The 21,930-nt window shown below is 36.6% G+C and overlaps 1 protein-coding gene across 2 annotated transcripts; it reads right to left on the bottom strand.

The window, feature by feature from the left end:
* Positions 1–687: 687 nt before the first annotated feature.
* Positions 688–21,637, bottom strand: COPS2 (COP9 signalosome subunit 2). Of its 2 annotated transcripts, none has more exons than XM_079318179.1 (13): positions 21,427–21,637; positions 12,354–12,467; positions 11,240–11,317; positions 10,550–10,675; positions 9,716–9,826; positions 9,525–9,602; positions 8,515–8,689; positions 7,343–7,521; positions 7,157–7,209; positions 5,072–5,169; positions 3,346–3,428; positions 2,226–2,284; positions 688–1,443 (listed from the first exon to the last, which is right to left on the bottom strand). In XM_079318179.1, the coding sequence occupies exons 1-13, from the start codon at positions 21,478–21,480 to the stop codon at positions 1,299–1,301; spliced, it is 1,353 nt and encodes a 450-aa protein (XP_079174305.1). In that variant the 5' UTR covers positions 21,481–21,637; the 3' UTR covers positions 688–1,298. The 2 variants fall into 2 exon arrangements, with proteins under 2 accessions (XP_079174305.1, XP_079174304.1); XM_079318178.1 differs by having other exon boundaries at positions 9,716–9,805; positions 21,427–21,601.
* Positions 21,638–21,930: the final 293 nt, after the last annotated feature.

Genomic DNA, 21,930 nt, shown 5'->3' with positions numbered 1-21,930 from the left:
ATTTCTGAGACCTGCAAGAGAATTTCTGTGTCAGCTCCAATCTGCTACAGGAATAAAATTTGCTGTGGCCAACACTGTATTTATTTGAAAATGATCTGATGATGCCAAAATCTTAGTACACAAAAGGCATGTGGCTATACTGTGGTAGGGAACAGAAGCTCTGAAGAGACTGCAATACATTCAAACATTTGGGACAGAACAGATTCCATTACCAGCAAGGCCACTGTACTTGGTCCCCACTCCACAGACAGTGTCATTTTGTACACAGTGAATCTCCACAGAAAGATCACAGATTAGGCAAAGACAGAGAACAATCAGGGTCTGCATCTCTATTCCCACAGAGCTGTGTGGAAAATCTCTATTCTTGAAGTAGCAAAATAAAAACCAAGCATATCCCTGAGTGATGCCAAATACCCACCAACATAACTAAACTGATAATAGTTTGGCATTTTGAAGTAAAAGTTAGTTAGCAAGACTGTTAAATGTCAGCTCTTTAGTATTTATATTTCACTATTTCATGGGGAGAAAAAAAAAAAAGAAAATCAACAGCACACATACCAAGGTGTTCAGATTTAGAATCTCCATATTGTCCTTCACAAATGTGGTGAGATAAGTAATACCTACTTTCTTTTAAAAATAACAGAAGTAAAATTCAAGTATAATGAAAGCACATCAAGAAACAAACTGTACAATTTCTGAACTGCACTGTTTATTTTGCTGCTTGAAACCTAAGTGACAGTATGCCACTATAATTATGGGGTTTCTTCTAAACCTTTACTACACTGCAGGTACAGAAATATATGGACACATTTTTGGAGAATTGACATTTTGCAAAATGCAGCAAACATTTCAATTTATACATGAGAAAAGGAAGTGTTCAAAAGGGTATGCATTTCAAGTTATTGCAGGTTATTTCGGTGAGAGAATTTCTGCAGGTAAAATATTTTTAAATTTAACCAACAGTAATGTGTCAGTGTATTTAAAATCATGACAAAAATATTCTCTCTGGTCATTAATTGCCCCTTGACAAATTACTAGGATGGTGTATGTTTAGGGCAAGATGTCAATACAGCATAAATCCCGTGGCATTTTGGTTTTCTTCTGGAGATTAAAGCTGTTTTTTTCTTGGGATAAATGCAGCAGCAAAACACAAACCAGCTGATCAAAAAAGCACTTCTGCCATAACTCCAATAATTTCAGGGCACACCAACCGACAGTAGTTTTGCCATTCCCAGTTCTTTTAAGGTTTACATCACTGCACTGTTGCCTTAAGTACGTTTGTAGAAGCTTGGTTTCTGTTAGGCCAGCTTGCTGACTACAGCCTGGTTGAGAGAATTTAGTTGGTTGGTCCATTTATCTAATGCAGTATAACGTGCACCACCTCTCTTCTGGTGATCCAGTTCTAGGAGCTGGTTGACTTGATCAATTCGGCCATGTATAGTGCTAGAAGTAAATAAACAAAAACTATCAATTGCTAATGGACATGGAAAGAGGAGCTAGCAATAAATCAGAGGTAAAATAAGAGGTCTTGTACAAGAGAGGCACAAAGTCCATTTCAGAATTCAGCACTTTTATAATTACTGTCATGGGTAGTACTGCCTATTAAGCTGTCATCGTGACTGGAAATCAAATGAACTAATTTGCTGGGCAATGCATATTTTATCTGCTTGGCTATGACCCCACACAAAGTCTGAAGCAATACGACATAAACAGTTCTTGAAAGTCAAAGAATCATGAAAAATGGAGATTTATGTGAAGTCAAACAATGCAAGGCCATGTATGGATTATATTTTTGTAGTAGTTAGAATGAAGTACCCTCCAGAAAAATTGGTTTTACAAATTGTAGTTAAATTTTTCTAGATAAGAGAGCAGACAAGTTGACTATCTGTCAACTTGAAAATGCACTCAAAAATATACATGGGTGTAAGCAGCAATTACTAAGAATAACAACTTCCATAATTTCATAATAATTCAGGGAATTTATTACTTCATTAAGAATTGAAGTAAAAAGATGCCACTCAATCTCCCTGTGTAATTTTCTTGGCTCCCATCTTTCAAACTTTATTGCTCAGAAACCAAGCAAATCCAAAGTCAGCACCACTACCTTTCACTTCTAGAATCAACCAGCATTATCACAATGCCCCAAAATATTGTTTTGTTGCTATTTCTATAGTTGGATTATTTTAAAGTAATCATAGATCAATAATCAAGGATCAGGTACATACTTATCCAATATGCACTGCACAAGCAAGCTTTCCACATCAGCTACATCTATGTTTAACTCCTGAAACAAAAAGAAAACTTATTATGCTGCTGTTACGTTCTGCAACATTAAAACCCTCCAATCTTTATTTTCATATACAGAATTTGGTTTGACCTTTCTTTCTTACTGTTCACAATTATCAATTCAATAATGATCTATTAAGCAAAAGACCTCCACCCAATGTGACTCACATGGCCAAGAATCAAGAGACCAGTAACCTCTCAGAAAAAGCTGAAGAGGCAAAAGCAAAATTTTAGAAGCTCCAGAAATAAGTTCTTTTACTGTCTTACTGAAAAAAAACCAGATAAAAAGTATCCCAAACCAAACAACAACAAAATAAACCACAACCACAAAACCCCAGGAAATAAAATAAGACAATAATTATCAGAAAAGAATGGATCTCACTGAAAGACCATTTAGAGACGTAATTGCATCTTCTTGCTCAAACAAGTTCTACAAGTGTTAAGTTTAGCTTTAAAAAAAGCATACTGAGTTCTAAAGAGAATTTAAGCATAAAAAATAGGTATCCCTAATATTTCATGACATATTTTGTAATGCTGTAAATTTTTGCAGGCAAAATCAGACCCACAAGAGATGGAAATAGTTATATATTACCAATGGGTTTTTATTTCATTCTTTGTAGATTAGGCAGTGAAATCAATGGTTAAATGGTAATACTTGGTTTGTTCTACCACAGTTCTGTAACTCGTACAACACAACATGTGAAGATACAACAAAAGGGATTAAAATTTTAATTTTCACGTCCATAAAATTTATACATTTTTTATTTCACAAATTTCAATTTTCATACTTTTCTTAAGAAATGTGATTTTCTACACCAAGTAGAATATGGTGGTTGAGTATTTTAGAAGTGTATCATAGTACATATTATAAAAAGCAGTTGAATGACACTTGAAATTTACATTTTTGCACTGAAAAGCTGCCAGCAGTGCATCATTAGAACTTTATGGTTTAGAGTGTATTTTAGATGTACTATTTCTGGAAGCACTGTATTTATTTAAAAGCTTTTATTCACAGTTAATCCTTTACTTAAGCAAATGCAAGGCTCTACTGACACATACCTTAGAAATAAAAGGAATATGTATTCTTGTGTAAGGCTTAATTAATTTTATAAGCACTTGTGTTCTGATGTTTCGCAAAAGCTCTGTAAGAGAAGAAAACATAAACACTGTGAAAACAACAGTATTGAAATAAAGCTGCAATACCACTCCATACAGAAAGACACACTAAACAGCCATGATTTTTGAAGGTGGTAATTCAATGGGTGGGGAAGCCCAGCAGAATAACAAGGGATCCTCTTCCAGGGATCCAAGCAATATGTAACTGGGGGGTATATCTGGCCCCCTAATTTATAGCTAGAATGCTTGCCTTGTACAGAAGTGAAAAGGGGTTATACAACTTATAATGTCTGTGCATTTAACTTCATGGAGTATATTCACATTTAAAGTTAAAAGTCAGGGCCTAAAATTGTAATTACAATTAGGAATTGAGGCTGATTTTGCTTCAATAAAATATTTTAAAACTTTATAGTTTTATAAAACACTCATTGTTTTATAAATTTTTACATTATTAAAGACAGCTGGGATAAAATGAAAGCATAAATTACAATTATAAATTAACAGAGAAAGAAAACCTAGATCCATTTTTACCTGTTTAAACAAGGACTGTTTATATAATAAAATACCACTGAACAGCAGATTACGTGTCTCAATAAACTATGGAGATTAAAACAACAAGGCAAGGTATGTAAACATAACCATGAACATGCTGTGCATCACTAGAGAGTGAAAATGGTGAGACATCAGTAGCATGTAAGGAGTGACAGTCAAATTCTCTTCAATGCTTTGATTCAGCTTCCTCCTCTTGCTCTCCAGTTCTGTCACACCTTCCTCCATGAGCATCCAGCTCTAATCTTACTGAGTCTCCCTCCAAGACTTTGCAGCTCACCAGCAGCCCACATGGAACAGCAGTAGTGGGTTATATTTAGTTTCCCCTGCTGTTTGCCCTGTTCTCTTTTACAAACAAGTACAAGAAAACCAGGTCTCTGGATTTAACTCTTTTCTTTCATGTAACTATATAGCTAAATGATCTTGCACTGCCACAGTGAGACCCACTCTTGAAAACTACTGAGCACTAGATTCAAGTGAAGAGACTCTTCAGTTCTCAGATACATGAAAAATGGACAAGTTAACTTTTTTTTCTCACATTAATGGAGCAGAAAGGCATGTGTTAATGTATTCCCATTCTATTAACTAGAAGTACTATAACTCCAACCATTGTTTACAAGACATAAATGAAAAGTATACATTTTTACATATTATATTACTACATATTTATCAGTGCAATCTTCATTATATTATCTATGTATTTTGTCTGTACCTGAAGCAGTAAATTAACTTCATGAACTAGCAAATATCAAACTGGATGAGACTGATACAAACCATCTTTACAGGTGAGGGTTGCTCTCATTTCACTATTCCAATGGGAAAAGAAGAAAGAACAAAAACACCACTCCAAACATTCAAGTGTCTTAACACCACCATAGGTATCTTACAATATCCTCTCTTCTAGAACTTTCTCCCTGCATATCTTTGCAGTCATGCCACATGCCTGGATGCACATTAGCCCTGACCAACTTCTAAAGAACTTGTAAAGGAATCATCCACAAGTAATTACAAGGAACTCTGAGTGCCAAAAAGAAAAATAAACCAAGGTGGGGGGAAAGAAAAAAAAAAGGAACTTACTAAATAGTGAAAACAAAAATGACTCTAAGAGCCTTCAAAATACCTTCAATGTGCTCCCTTATGAAGGGATCGTCCATGATGTTGCTGTGATTTGTTTTCAGAATCTTCTCAAATTCAGTGATGTCATTATTCTGATAGGCACTTCAGAAAAAAAAAAAATCAAGAGACTGAATTATTAATTTTAAAAGTTAAACAGACTCATAAGATTATGTTCCACAATTTCTAAAAAACATATATTAAGCACGGGTGGAAAATATTTATATTCAGAACCTTTATAAGCAAAAAGTCTTTCAAGATGAAATGCAACAGAAATTACCTTTCTCCTGTTTCAATTTTAGCAGCATTTACTGAAGTTTAGTATGAACATTTAGTTGTTCCACAAGTGCACTCTAGTTTCATAACTTTTGTACTTTAAAAAGCTATTCTTAAATACCCTGTTTTGAAAAGTATCATTACATTAATTTTGGCTTCATGAAGTCATACTTTATGGAACAAATAAGAGCTAAAAAGAGTCTGCAGGGCTGTTGCTCTCTCTACAATATCCAGCTTAAGCTGAATGCTAAAAATACTGGAAGATGAAAGAAATACAGACTTCCTAGATTATTCACCAGTAATTCGGGCATAATGTTGCTTTTTAGATTTTTTATTTATAGCTTTTTTGTGTATATATCTTTCACAAGTCAGTCCTGTCATCTGAGAAAGCATTGCAAAAAGAAGGTGCCACCACAGCATCATTTAAAGGTCAAGAGCTAAAACATTCTTTCAAAACAAAACTTTCAAATTCTAAATAGAAGTTTAATACTAACATTAAACATTTTAATAACAACATCTCTTTGTTCTTTTTATTCTGTACATTTTAAAATTGTTTTGAAACTGGTCAAAAAAGATTCATCCATTATTAAAATGGCCAAGAAAAAGACCAGTTAAATTTAAGGTAGAACTCGAGCAGTTTATAAATAGTTATGTGAGTGGCATAGAATGCATCACATGAAACCAGAAGATTTTACTTCATAATAAATTTCAGTTCAGTATATTTTATTGTTATTTCAGAAGTCCCTTTTTATCATATGTAAAGCATGCTTGTTCCCACTGTGGAGTATAGGAAGAATTAAAAACACAATTGTAATCTTTGAAATCAATTTTATCTTCTGCATATTTCTTATCAACACTGCTTTAATTGCATTATTAATTTTAAAGAAGGAATTATACTTGAATATCAAAATAAATGATATAAATTAGAAATATGAATAAAATCAAACTGCTAAGGCCATCTGGAGTTCCTTCTGCCTCAAATTCACATGAAACTATGACAGTGAATTAGAAAAAAACACATCTCAAGTGGAATGAATTACTGGAAACAGGCCCGTAATAAACTGCCAAAGAATTTATTCAATCATGATGTCAATAATGGATGGATATCCTCACTTTCAGAAACAATTTGTATGTATGCAATGATAAAACACAACAGCAATATCAGAGCACTTTGTTCCAACACAGGATCAGCTGTTTCAAAATGTGAGCAGACATAACTTATGTAGGGAAAAGGAGCAGAGGCAGGCCAGAGAGGATACAGGAGGTGAGATTCAAAACCCAGTGTACAAACCTGCCTCAGTTCATTGACCTAATGACCTTCACACAATAGAAGTTCTGACAGTTGCCTCTAAGAGGTAATGGGGCTTTCTTTTCATTTTCACATGTTTGAAGGATACAGAGATCACTGAGGGTTAACTTTTATATTCCTAACTTAGGGAATCATGATGTATCCATGCAGCAAATTATTCTACTGGCTTTGATATGGGATGTCACTCAACTCAATTTCTCTTATGTAATCAGCCAAAGCCTAAACAGACCAGTTACAGTACAAGATAAGAGAAGAGATGAGGTTTTGTCACACCATAAAGTGACAAAAGCACAGTTTCTGTATCCCTACATAATATGGCATCTATGCTATGGTCTCTCATAGTAAGTTTCTAAAGAAAAACAGTCCTCAAATATTTGCTCAATATTTATGAGTAACTGTGTTAACTGTGTAGAGAAAAGCCATTTCTAAAAATATTCCCTTACAGGTTTGGACAATGTATCTCTTTTCTTTTTATCTTTTTGTTCTCCATAAAAATGAAAATCTTACCTTACTAAATTTGTCATTGCTAGAATCTCTGGATCATTTTTGTAAGGTTTAGCCTACACAGAAAAGAAAGCATAATATTGAAGATTAATTTTTTTCCATTTCCATCCTTTGGGTAATTTCTCTTTATATTCAGAAAAGGTTGAGGAGATGTGGGGAGGTGGGTGTGAAGGAAAAAGAAAAAAATACCTCCTGAGAATCAAATGGATTTATTCCAGACTTCATGAGCATGTTTGCTAAGACCAAATATTTTAAGCATGTGGTTCTTCTGGGGCTCCCTGATTCATCATAATTCTTGAATGCTTCAAAAAAATCAGTATGTGCCTTTTCAAACTCTCCTTCTCTTAAGTGCATTTTGCCTCCACATTCTGAAAAGAAAACACAGATGAAAAGGAACACTGTGTGCTTGTTGCTGAACTACAATAATTGTACTCCAGTTCCATGCTATTTCTAAATAAATTACTGAAACATTTTCAGAAGTCATTTGGTTCTCTGAAATCACCAGGAAAAAAAAAAAGCATTAGGGCCTTAACATACAGCACTGCCATTTGAATAAACCCTTTCCAAAGAAGAAAAAACAAAACCCAACCCACACCATAAAACTTAAAGAACACTAATCCTCATAGCCAATAATTACATCACCATTATGTTATAATAATGCAAAAACTGAGATAGAATTTCTCTCCATTTCAGTGGCAACAGACTTGGTATATTTATGGAATCCTCCCTATCTGCTGAGCAAAACTACACAGAAAAAAAAAGAGAAATACTTTCTATATCCTTTTATTTCTGAAGTACCCACTGCTGCCTGTATCTACACCAGGGAAAGAAGGAAGGCATAACAACATTCTGAAGAAAGTTGGGGTTTTTCCAAGACATGTGGCTTGTTTCCACTACAATTCATTATTGCAGATTATAAATAATATTTTCAAGCACATCTTAAGGTCCTTTGGCTCCTGCTGAGTTTAGCAAGGTGAGACACAGATTTATAAAAGGGCTGCAGGAACAGCAGTCCCTTCTGCTAGCAGTCCTGTCAAGCCTTTGTTTTTATCCCCTGCAGATGCTTTTGCATTCATCTTTTGCTGCCTGCCATGGTGACAAACAGCAAGTCTTCCTCTTCTCTTTCTACTGCTTCTCTCCTAACAGTTATTTAGCCAGTTGTCCTGCCCTTCTGACCTGTGCCTCTGGTACTTGGGCATCAAAACTGCAGAGCTAAAGACCTGCAAGAAGAAAATGATGAAACTGAATCTACAGAAGCCTCTGTCTTTATAGCTGGAACTGGAAAAAAACACTGGTTATCAGATTTTCATGGAACAAAACTCTGCAACAGAAGACAAATGAAAAATTCAAGATGAACTTGCCTCTGATAACTCCCATGATCAGTGGATGAGGAATGGCTGACTTGATGTGCAATGACTGTTCATATAGTGCTTTAAGTTTTTTGTTATTTTTCTGTGCTGTATACATTTGAATTTCCAAAGCATAGATTTCCAATAGTTGAGTACCTTTTTTTAGATCATCTTCCCCATCATCAGTCTAGGACAGATTAAGTAATAAATACTGTGAAATTTTAAGAGAACAGCAATTTCAGTTTTATACTAGTAAAACACTGATAACCAAATTCAGTAACTTCCTGTCAAAAACAAGAATATTCCTGAAACTCTGAAATTCGGATGCAACTACTAACAGCAAGGACAGTACTCAAAGAACTTAGCACAGGCTACATTTTGAAGCTCTTTATTGAAAACATCACTATTTTTAATTAAATGTTTTTCTCGAAACTTTAACCTTAATTATTTTCCACTTTCCTTAAACCACACTCTTAGTATGTAAATACAATGACTGACACAAATGCATATATATAAAGGTAACACATATGACTCTTCTGCTGCCTTTAATAGAACCATTTCCCAGATATTTGTAACCCATTTCCATACTGAAGGAGGTAAAGTGTCACAAACAAGCACAGCAGGCTGCATGGCTAATTTATTTTTTCCCCTCCCAGATGAGAAAGTAACAACTGTACTTTCAGTTTTGAATAAAGCTCAATTGGAATCTTTGCTGTATTTTAAAATACATGTCTATGCATTATAGATTGTTGCTATGTGTTTCTCATCCTTGCATCTGACGAGAAACCCAATCAGCAGTTGTGAATAACTTTTTTAAAATAATCTTTAAGGAAGGAATAAAGCACTTAGCATTTTTTGTTCGTGTTATCAAGCAGATAAATAAAATCAGGCACAGTATTTCTTCCCTCTGTACTAAAGCTCAGCAAAATGCCTCAAAGGCCAACAACAGATGTATTAAAAAAAAAAAAATCAATGCATCAATGTTGTTTACTAAGCCACAGTGATTTAGAATATAAAGGTACCTGGCATGACTGATGCAGCTGACGCAAAATCTTTTGTAACTTTCCATATTCTTCTCGTTCTAAATATAATTTGCCAAGCTGTAATGAGAAGAAAATTAAAGTACTGAGGTCTATCAAAATTTCACAATTATAATTTATAAGAATTAGTTGAAGGTGTTGAAAAGCAAAAAACAGGAAGTTATGTATTTTACCTTTGTGTTTGTCTTAAACCACAATCTATCGTTCTTAGCATCTTTCAGAGCTTCAAGTGTTGTTTCATAGAATTCCTGAAGCAAATCCATCTGACATAAAAAATCAGAATTCTATAATTGTAAACAGCAAATTTGTACCTGTTAATAAAGTCAATCTGAACAAACTAAAAGTGCATGCTTGAACTTCAAAATAAGAAAGGTATCTGCATCTTACTTAATGCTTGCGTTTAAACTGCAAACAGCTTCTAAAGTAACCAAACTAACTACACTCCTTTCTTATATGAAACAGATATAATTTAAAAGTATTCATATTTTAAGATTTGTACTCATCTGTGAAAAATGAAAGCCACCTTATAAAACCCATCTTATATAACCAAGGAACAGAACTCTGATGTTGTGTAACAAACACAGATAATATTGTTCCCACTCAAAAGAATAAAAATAATTTACATATCAAAAAGAAAATATGCTTTACAAAGAGAGGAAAATGGTCAAACTGCAAAGATTCCCCTCTCCCCCCAGAATTAAAAAAAAAAATCATTGTTTAATTAAAAATTATATTTGAGAGGGTACTTAGACTGTGTAGCTATGCTAAAAACAATTTATTACTTATTATTATAGAAACTCCGTAAATATGGCCAAAAAAAGACAAGTTTATGAAGATTTATCTGTGTTAATAGAATCCACTACATGTGGGAAATATATTTTTACATATGACAGCAAATGAATACTCAAAAATTCTCTATTAAGATCAAAAAACCCAAACACAAAAACCATCCACAGGTAAGAATTCAAAACTGAAAACTATGAAGATGAAAGAATTGATGTTCCAACCTGCTTGGAAGTAGAGATATAATCAAGAATGGAATTGATGGATTTTTCAGAGTAATTCCTTGTAACTGCACTCCGTATGTAGGTCAATAGCTGTTTATACCTATTCATCATTTCAGGAAAGTTAGTCTAAAAGAAAAACAAAATCACATTATAATTTTTGTTTTAATTATTAAAACTGAGAGTACTCTTGCAAGAGTACATACAGGAAATAACAGCATAAAGGAAGCCAATGCAGTAGTGATTGCTATTAAAACTTTCATATCAACACTTTATTTATTGCAGAATCAGAAATAACTTCAGGACTGCACAGAACACACATTTAAAATATTTATCTCAATGAAGAAAACAGAGTTGTCCATACAACTCTTTGGAATGGTTGCTTACATAGCCTATCAAATTTTCACTGTTTTGTCCTAGTGCAGCACACATAGAGAAACAAGCACAGCAAGGACTGAGCCTTACACTTCCCTGGAGTACCAGCTGGCTACAAAAGTTCTTTTGCATCCATTTTACCTCTGACCTGCAAACACCACATCATTTCCCTGCCACATCTGTAGCAGCCAAAGGTTTCAAAAGACAAGTTCTGGTACATTTAGTTCTCATAGCCATAAATTAGAATAGTAACTTAAGATCTCTGGATCAAGTACATATTTATGCCATTTACTCCCAAGTGATAGCTGCAATTCCTACCAATTTAAAGTTTATTTTAATCATCTGCTTCAGAGCTTTGAATCCCCATTCTCCCTTTTCGCCTTCGAGCTCCAAAACCTGAAAAAGAAGAATTTTTAAAACAATAGTTATAAAAGCTTTGTTCAAACTTAAATTGTTTAAAATACACATATCCCATACATTCCCTTCTCCCCCACTTTGTTCCTTACAAAGTAATGTTTGACTCTGCCCTGCTCCAGTTTATTCTTTCCTGGTATTATTCAAAAAAACAATAGTGTATCTCATCAGTTTTCACAACTTAACTGATGTAGGGAGGGTGAACATGATTTTTGTTGTTCTTTTTGTCTAACAGCAAACACTTGAATGCCAAACACTAAATTTTAATGCCACTCCATAAACACATATGCAAAAATAGTTGTAACACCTTCTGCAAAACTGAGCCAACTAAATTAAGCTAAAAAGCTCTTCTGAACTACTACAGCTCCCTCACAAAGGAGAAACACTTCCAGGTTTTAATGTAACATAATTAAGGAAATGTTTTGTAAGCAAAAACTTTAGAAAGTTTTTTTTTTTTTAGAAGTCACATATATAATTATTTTATATTCTATAAATGCACCAAAAGATGCAAAAATCTGTATTTTCTTTAAAAAACTGCATCTAATATACTGCTTTCTCATAGCAGTGTGCAAATATCAAAATTTAAAACTGAGATGAAGAAAAGAAACTGTGTCTCTTAGTATTTATATTTTAAAGCTTTGGAATCAGATAGTAAAGCAAATACGTCACATAAGACACTGAAGAAAATACAATTTCATTAAAAAACCCCAATGGATCTGGTTTCTATTGTTGATGCATGAAAACACATTTAGAACTGTTTAATAAACTTAGTAAATCCTGAAGATTAAACAGTCAGATCTGTGATAAGATGATACCACGTTCTATTTATTATCCCTAAGAATGATCCTGAAAGGCAGTCAGCCAGGAGTCTAAGATAGTCAATAATAAATTTAGCACATTAGTAATTTAAAAGATAAATCCTGCTCTTAAAATTTCAGAAAAATAACTCAAATGATATCAAATATTTTAAGACATGAATTAATATAAAAAAAAGAGACAGAATATAAAGATAGAAAACCTTCTGAAAACTGCTTAATGCTGCTTTGGGGTCATCTTCCTTCAAAGCTTTGGAATTGTAGTATTGATTTTCCAGATCCACATTTGGTTCAGAATTGCTGTCCTCAGAATATTCCTACAGTTTAAAGAAAAAAAAAAAATCAGAGAGAAAAAAAAACCAGGTTGAGCTGAAAATAGTAAAGAGTAAGACATACTACTCCAACTGGCATGGAATGTTTCTGTATTAACAGGCAGGTTTGGTTTTAGAGCACATAACAGCTATGGACCTGTATAATGATTTTCTCTCTCTCCCATTACTAGGCCAGACTCATCATCCACCAACATTTGCCTGTCAGCAGATTTCTTTCTGGATTAATGAACTCATAGCTCCCTGAATTTCACCTTTATGACAAGTACAGATTGTATTACTGAAATTCTGCCCATGCTGGAGTTTTGAGCACAGAGGCCCAAGAGCACAAGTCATTTCTGGGAGGGGAGAGAACATGCTGCCCACTGGTCCTGCTAAAGGCACAAATACCCAGCCTTTGCTAGCCACAGAAAAGACTCTGGCTGTGCTGCCACACAAGGAATGATTCAGCTATGGAGGCTATCAAATGCTTCCATGAATCTCTCTATAATCTGCCTTTCTATGCCATAACGATTCATCCTTGTCTAAGGAAATTTTTAAAAAAGAATAATGACAGTGACACCAGCTGCTTCTGCACTGAGAAACAGATGATTAAGAAAATGCTAAAAAGGCTGCCAAAGATGTTGGGGTACAGCATAGGCAGAAAAATTTAATCAAACAATTTTATCCATCATGTACACTAATGCCAAGCAAATGGAAATATTTGCTTCTAACAATTACTACTAAATTTTTTTAAGAAGTACTCTGAGACTTCTTCTGATGAAAAACCCCTGCATATTTTATCTTCTTTTCCTAAATGACAATGTTGCATGTTCAAATTACAAAACACTAACAAAGCTCAAATAGTAATTTCATATGATGTTTACATGATTCCAAACCACTTCACACCTCTGCATTTTCAAGCTAACTTCTCTGAACAAGATTTTGACTATTAGGAGATTAACTGTTTTAACACAATCTCCTTAAATCTCAAAATTACTGCTGTCACAGTAACTTTCCCTTGCACCAACATAAAAAAGGACCCATCATTTAGGGTGGATTTTACTCTTGCAGTACTTTGTCAGGCACATTTATTCTTCTGTTCATTTGTATATTCCTACTATTAATGGACTCCTCCAAAACCATGTGAAGGAATGAAAAAAAGATGAGGCAAAAGGAAAGTTTTAAATTAGCTCTTTCCTCCCTGCACTAAAAGTAATCTCTCAAATTTTAAGGTTTCTGAAGTTCTGAAGCAAAAATCAATTATGGGAGCCCACAGTCAAACCAAGTTTTATTAAATGTGGTATTTGAGACATTTGTCTTTCTAGATTTTAACGATTCTATTTGTAAATGTAGGCAAATTACCCAGGTATGCATTTATTTTCACCCAACAAAGTACTATCATTAGTGAGAAAGAATGGACTGAAAAGTCTTGCGAATTCCACAAACCTGTTTTCTGAATTCCCACAGAACTATAAAAATGTGATACTGAGAACAGCAAAGAAAACAGGAAGCAAGTGCTTTATTTCATTGGGCAGGCTCTTGTTTTCCTGAGCTTGTTTTGTAAACTCCCTGTCCTATTGATCCAGCTCCAATGGAGCAGCCATGGGTACATACACACCATGTCAACAGCTGTATCAAGCACCTTATATATACAGGCTGCCAAAAATGAAACAACCTAACATTTAACATGTGCATAATCAGCTGATGTCTTGTTTATGTTTAACTTGGACAATGGGGAATATTTTTGGCAGAAGTGTCTATTTGCAAAGATAAAAGGAAAGCAAACTAAATTAATTCCTTTTAGGAGACAATGTGCTCTGTTAGCCTCAAGCCAGAAATATCTGAACTTTCATCTTAGCTCTGGCAATGATTCTGGATGTGGATTCATGCAAGAAGCCTTTTTTCAGGTATTTTTTTCTCAATGCTACTTAAATATCCTATAAAGATACTTCCATAACATTAATACATAATAAGGAAGTGTTAAGTCTATTGATATTTTTTCCCCAGTGGAAATGCATTGAAATACATCAAAGGCATTGGTTTATATTTTCACAGCTATATTTTTTCTTCACTTGATGTCTATTTGCCTCACATCAGACTTAGGATGATGATATGGACTCAAAGCTGTAATGGAGATAAGGCTTTCCTACTTCCAGAAAATGTAAGAGTTTACTTTAAGAAAGACACATTTAGACTTAATGGTTGTGAAGAAAACTTTAAAAGCACAAACTAAGTATGAGCTGAAGCCATTAATCTTTAGACAATATTAAAAATAAAAATCAGCCATGTAGATACTGAATCTTATTTCAAGTACTGATGCTAATTATGCCAGTACTGATAAATTCAGAAGGACGAGCACTCTGTCTTCTTTTGATGCAGAAATGGTTTAATGCAGTAGGATACAAATGTGAGAACATTAAGCTTCTGCCAAAAGCAGAAAAGAAGGAAAGTATAAAGCTGTGTCCTCAAAGTTCCAATTATGAAAAAGATGAATTTCCTTCTCAGTTCTGAAAACAGAAAAGTTCTATTAACAATAAATTCAAAACACAAAAGTCTAGCCTTTCCTCATCTTTATTTTTAACACCCCTGCTTCCTGTCTGAGCAATTTCCCTAGCTCAAACCTTCTAGGTAGGAAATTTGCTGCAAATTAGGTAGAAATATATGGTTTACAAATAGGATTTCTACATAACTTTAAAATTCTCCACTACAGCATCCAGACCTAACAATCTGCATAGTGACAAACATCCTTAATTAGAACTTTGAGATATAAGACCAGCTGGATGATATAATTTATCTCTAGCTGATGTAAAAAAAGTAAAAGGCCTAGGAATTTTTAAAACTAAGATCCTGGTGATATTTTTCAAATGGGCATCAACATTATAAGTACAAATGAAAAAAAGAGCAGTCTGAGTACACAGAACTGCTCTCTGAAACCCATTGAATTCTTCCTTCCTCAGAGGATCATCAAAACAAACAAATGGGGTTTTTATCATTACTCAAGAAGTTATAAAGCCCTGACAGAGTTTGAAAAAATGCAGTTAAATAAGTAGGATATTATTTAAGCATTGCTATTTTGAAAATCTGCATGTTCTAAATGTAGTCAGTCATATTCAATCCTAAGCCATCCTACTGCTTTTTGGAGGAAGAGAAATTACTACACTAGCTCAATTGTAACAGAGATAAAACCTCTGATGGAGTTTACTCTTTGCAGAACATCATTCTTAAACAGTTTTAATAAAAGTTAAATTAGTATCAAGAAACCAATTTAATTAAGAAGTCTTTATTATGTTACATACTAATTTTTCATAAAATTTTATGTAGTAAAAAGCTTTAAAACATTGAGTCTCAGCTTCTAAAATGAGCACACACAGAAGTCAATTCACCCAGGTCAGCCTTAGTCATTCTTTTTAGTGCAGGGATCCATCTGCAGTTTGTCCAGCAGCAAAGGCACATTGGGAGCATCCAGTGCTCCCAGCTCCTCCCTGTCCCTGGCTGCTCCCAGCCTGTCCTTTCCCATTTCCCATTTCCCATTTCCCATCCCTGCAGCAGGCCAGTGGTTTGTGCTGTTTGCCCCAGCTGCTTGCTGAGAGCAGTGGCAGGAGCCTTGTCAATGGGGCCTCCAGAGATGCCAGGTCCTGAAGCACAGCCCCTGCATCAGGGCCAGGAGGAGGGACAGGGACACTGAGACCAGAACAGTGTACCAGTGACATTTAGAGGTAGATGTGTGGCATTCTGTCTAGAATGTACCACTAGAGTGGTGCACTGACCTGGTAAAGTTCTACACCAACAGAAACAAAGATACAAGTATTTTGTAAAAACTACTGTTGTTACAAATTTTCTGGTCTTCTCTCTTGCCTGAAGCACTTCCCTAACTTCTACATCAAAACTGGAGTGACTACCTCAACTTGTGCTCCTCTGTTTAACATTCACCATCAGTACAGGAACTAAATTCCTACTTTGCAAATCTCTTTTAAAAAAAGGAGTAGGGGGAAGTACCTATATAGGAGAAACTTTCCAGAAAAAAAAGACAATACCAAGAATTTATCTTTCAAGGACATTGCTGAACTACTGTCAGTTGTCAATTGCTAGTGATTTTACCAAATTTCAACCATTTGGCCGACTCAAACTGGTTTTTTATGAAGTGCAATTATGACTATAAGAAGCCTGGTACAAATTTGATTTTACTTCAGCTAACTTTATTTCATAACCATGGCATTTAGGAGGTCTACTAAACACAACTTTCTTTGCATTTGCTGTTCCTGACCTGCAGGCACCAGGACAAGCAGTAACTACCAGGTTCTATGTACATTTGCCAGTTGGTATCCAGGCACATGAATATAAAGGAAGCAATCAGACTGGAATGCAAAAGAGCAAAGAGGACAAGAACAGAGGCAAAGTCAGAGTAAAAACAAGAGTGCAATTTGTGTAAGAAGACTGCAACTGCTCAGCCATGCACTGGGAGTCCTGGTTTCTTTTCCACATTCCAGGTCTCTCTCTTCTGCTGCTACACACTAACTCTGCAAGTCATCCAGTGCCTGCTGGCTCTCACCAGGGCTGACACCAGGAATAGAAGGCTGTGAAACCAGCGATTTGCAACGGCGTCAGAAGAGTTCCATGAAAGACAGTGCTTTGCCTTTGGTTTATTTATTTGTTTTTCAATTGGAAGATGCATAGAAATGAGACAGGAGACTGCAGAAAGAAAAACCTGGTATTACAACATGTCAAGAGTACAGCAAAAAGTGCCTGTTCTTTCTGCCTCTGTTGTGCAGCTCTCCTGTAGTTATGTGCACCCTTTTCTGAAAGTCTGATTTTCAGCATAACTTAGATCAAATTTACATCTGTTCAATACCCAACTGCATGTCACATCCTGGAGAGCACTGTTCTGAACACAGCCCTAAATAAGTGGCAAAAGAAGCCAGCAAAAACCAGAACCCACTGACATTTGTCAATGTTTAGATAGAAAGAATTTACTGACTAATTATTCCCACGCTTTTTGCCTCAGTGGTTCTTTCTGAGACATTATGGTAATGAACAAAATAAGCCTCAAATATATTAATTCTGTGTTTGAAGATGAGTCTGAAGAGAATGCATAAAAAAAATCACAACACATGCTGAATCCATATAAAATATGAAACAATAATTAATTCAGAGAACAGTACATCCTATGCCCTCTGTAAAGCACAGTTTTTTTAAAACCACATACTACTGTAATTAAACTTAACTAAGAAACAGAAGAGGGCTAAGAGGATCTTTTGATTTGGTACTTCCCTAGAACTAAATACTTGTTTTGCAGCATTACCACATTCTTGTTTGCAACATAAACACCTATTTTCATAAAATAATGATAATAGTGAAATATGAGCAATTGGGAACACAAAATTTCAACTTTATCTATTAAAATCCAGCAATAAAAGAATAATGTCTCTGTCTAGACAAAACTGCTTATCAAGCTTGGTAACATATAGAAATTCCTTTTGCAATGGACTGTATTTCACTAGTTAGAAAGAAAGAACAGTCCAACTCATGTAGTTTGAAATAAATAAGACTGCTCAAGATTATCACATCCTGAAATGGGAAATCCTCAGTAATCTGGAGGGATGCTCCCCATATTTGAGTCATGAACCTGCAGCCATCTCACCAGGGTGCAAACTGACAGCTGCTCAATTGTTACAGATCTTCTACAAGTCACTGAAACAATACAACACTGTAAGGTAAAAAGACCAGTTGCTTGGCAAATATATCTGTCCAACCTTTCCTCAGATTAATTTTAAAGTTGAATTTCAGAACACAGTAAGATGACTCATGAAGAGCACCACAGATTCCTTATTTATTTAAAACAAAACAAGAAAATCCAGTAGATGTACCACAACAACTGTCAATGTGTTGTCATTGTGCCTGGAAGAATCAATTGCTGAAGGAAGGCTGAGTTTAGCCTCCAAGTCAATTCTAAAAATAGTCTTTTGTTCCAGACAGAAAACAAAAATGGTATTTACAGTGGTCCTCCCCTCTTTGTCCTTCTCCACCATCAAGCTGGATCTAGTAAAAAGAACTTGTACTGAAATCATGTAAGGCACCTAGCAGTACCAAACTAGAAATTAAAATTGAGTGGCGTTCATAATGACCAGTAAACATTATTCTGTTCATTGAAGCATAAAGTGGAATAATTCATGTTATAATCAAAGCTGTCACAGCACATTACTAGCAAATTGTGAATCTAGGTTCATCTACCCACAAATATAAATGGAATTTCTTCCCGATATCAAGACTCCAGTGAATAAACTCAACTTCTGTAGGAGTGGCTCAGGTCATTTACATGCAAAACTTTGACTTTTTACTCACTGAAAAACTAAACAGAAACAATCCAGTACAACCTGGATAGTTTTCAATTGTTTAACAGTGTAGGAATTACTCTAATTATACAAAATTCCATGATGAAGCTGGGAAAGATCTGGGCCTTTGGAATATCTTTTCACATTTCAGTTCAAGTGTGAAACATTTGCATACTTAAGGAAATTTAACTGACTGGCTCTACATAATCAGCAGGTCAAGTGCACATTAAAGAGGAACAGCCATAATCACTTCTAATAAAAGCTGACAAAATTAATTTTTGGGGGAATCTTCACTGCTATTGTTATGATGGAGCTACCCTGGGAAACCTGAACCTAGTTTCACCATATTTTAACAAAATAGCTACTTTTTTCATTGACTGGTTCCATAACCACTGCCTCTCCTCCAGTTCTTTAAAGAAGTATTCATAGCACTCATATGTGCTCTTTTACTTTCAATTCTGCACTGATATGAGTATTATGTTGTGCACTCATTCTTTTGTTGCAAAGCCTCTTGCAGCAACCTTTATGCTCAACTTGAGAATCATGAATCCCCTTACTGTCTTCTCTTAATCTAACTAGATATCCAACATGAAAGAAAGAAATCAGGCCCTATCTTCAGAGCCCTTAACTTTTTTTCTTGAAGCAGTTCTATGGAACACTACAATTAATGTTTCAAGCATTTCTGAAAACAACAGTCAATCATGGTTTGTTAGTCTCAGAATGCTGAAACTAATTTAGTTGAAATATTTTACTCTTCAACTCTTGGGGTTTTTTCCCCCCATCAATTATGAACTGAAATTAAATTTTAAAAATCTGAAGCTTGGGTATTAGTTAATGTTTTACATGGGAGTTACATATTGGAAAGAAAAAAACCAAAGTGCTCCTGATTATTATAAGCAGTATTTGAAAATTTTTGAAAGGTCTGAGCTAAGGGTAATTAAGGAGAGTGAAAATGTCCAGTTAAAGTAATTACAGCCAAAAGCAGAAATCTGCCACAAGCAATGTATTTCAGGAAGGTTTTTCCAATGAGAAATAAAGTTCTTCAGAAGAATGAAACACAGGAAAAAGCACTAGACTCCAATTCTTGGAGAAAACTGGCATAAAGCAGTGTAAGTTTGAGCTGCACTTTTATTTATACCCGTATAGATTGAAAAATGCAATCCCAATGGTTTCTCTACATGCCCAGTTCTCATGTTAAAGAAGGATATGGAACATGAATTCTGCTGTGTTTAATATTCCTCTGATTGTATTGCATGGAAAAAAACCACCAATCAGGACACAAATTTCAGTGTTAATAAAAATGAATGAAAACTAATTTTGAAACAAAACGTTTTGTCATGGTCTCTGTATATTTCCTCCAGTAACCTTGTCTCTACAGTGTGTGAATTCATTCATAGACTGAAAGGGAAACACAAACAGGTTTTGGAACAGCGACACGAGCAGCTCACAGGGTTTTGATGACAATGCCTATCAAACAAGCACTCTTACAAGAATGGAAAAAACTCCAAAAACCAAAATCAGATGCTTTTATTCTATATCTAATGTCATCCAAACATTCTAAGCAGTTCCTAACAAAAACTGCACAGAAACTATTCAAAATAAAATCAGGTAAACATTTTAAGTGAATTCCTAAGTGGCAATGACTACCAAGTAACTTGTCAGGAAACAAGTCTTCCAGAAGCAAGTGTCTGGAGTTTTTCAGTGTAACTGCAATGCTGTTAGTACAGGTTTAGCTGAAATGAATGAAATAGACTCTCAAGCTTCTACCACACATAGCTTTTTTAATAAAATGTTTCTAGTTCTAAAAACCCTATCAAAGTTCAGGAAAAAAACAAAAAAAAAAAACCCAACAAGTAAAGCTCCATCTCCAATATAACATAAAGGCAATAAAATTATAATTAATCAGACAAGCAGCAATTTTATAACTTTGAAAGCTTAGGACGAAACCTGATGTTAACATTTAACTAAATGTAGCACGAAAAACACCAAACATTACAAATAAAACCAAAAAGGGAATGGTAGAAATGTTACAAAGACTTTAAAGATAAAAAGTTAGGAATGAGTGCACCCTTTGGCGCGTTGGATCAGGAGCGGCCCGTGAGGCCATTTCTCCTCACTCCCCTTTCTCTTCCCCCTACTTTTCCTCAGTTTGTTGCTCTCACAAGCACACGAGCAGTATCTGCCCCCAAGGGCCTCTCGCAGGCGCGGGTGGGCAGAAGGGCGGGCAACTTTATCAGTTCCCTTCGTGCCCGACACTTGGGCCGGGGCAGGCGGAGAGAGGGCAGCGGGCAGCGCCGGAGCCTCCCCTCAGCGCCAGCCCTGCGGGGACACCGGGGCCGGCCGGGGCCGGGACCAGCCCGGGCCTATGCACCTGCCCGGCCCGCAGCTGGCCTGCTCCTCCGCGGAGAGCGGCCGAGCGGCTGCTCCGACAGCAGCGCCCGCCCCTCGCAGCCCCTGCCCGCGTCCTCGTCCCCGGGAGGGAAACTCATCCTGGATGCCCGCGCTCCCTGCCGGGGCAGCACCCGGCGGGGCGGCTGCTGCGGCAGGCGCACCGCACCGGCAGCGGCCCGAAGCGGCGCCGCGCCAGCGGCACCCCCGGCCGTAGCGCTGAGCCCCCGCGCCGCCCCGCGCCTTACCAGATCGTAGTCCTCCTCATCATCGCACATGAAATCATCCTCCATGTCAGACATCTTGGCCGGAGGACGGGCGGGGGGCGGCGGCGGGGACGGCCCCTTCTCCCACAACCCCGCGCGGCGCTGCCCAATGTGGCTGCGCTCCGCCCGGAACGCGCTGCCGCCCGCGCCTCTCCCGCCCCCGGCCCGGGCCGCTCGGAGCCCAATCCGCGCCGCCCCGCCGCCGGCTCCCTCCCCCTGGTAGCGACCGGCCCGTGGCAACGGCGGCCGGGCGGGGCCTGGGCTCTGCACGCCGGAACCTCCGCGGGCCGGCGCTGCCGCCGCCCGGAGCGCGCCGTGCTGGCGCCGGGGCCGCCTGCGGTGCGGCCGGTGGGCGCTGCCAGCCCGGATCCCCCACGGAGGCTGCGAGCCTGGTCACTGGCGCGTCTCTGCAAGGTCGAGGGAAGCGATGCTGCCGCTCTATTCAGCCCTGATGAGGCCGCGCTTGGAGTACTGTGTGAAGTTATG

The sequence above is a fragment of the Erithacus rubecula genome, assembly GCF_903797595.1.
Source record: "Erithacus rubecula genome assembly, chromosome: 14".
Classification (NCBI taxonomy): domain Eukaryota; kingdom Metazoa; phylum Chordata; class Aves; order Passeriformes; family Muscicapidae; genus Erithacus; species Erithacus rubecula.
This window is presented reverse-complemented; position numbering and strand designations above follow the sequence as displayed.

Excerpts from the sequence above, each read along its gene's own strand:
- COPS2 (XM_079318179.1), bottom strand. The coding sequence starts at position 21,480 with ATGTCTGACATGGAGGATGATTTCATGTGCGATGATGAGGAGGACTAC. Across the intron at positions 12,468-21,426 it reads ATGAGGAGGACTACGATCTG|GAATATTCTGAGGACAGCAA; the intron begins GTAAGGCGCGGG and ends TTTAAACTGTAG. Across the intron at positions 9,827-10,549 it reads ATATCTCTACTTCCAAGCAG|AATTCTGATTTTTTATGTCA; the intron begins GTTGGAACATCA and ends TTACAATTATAG.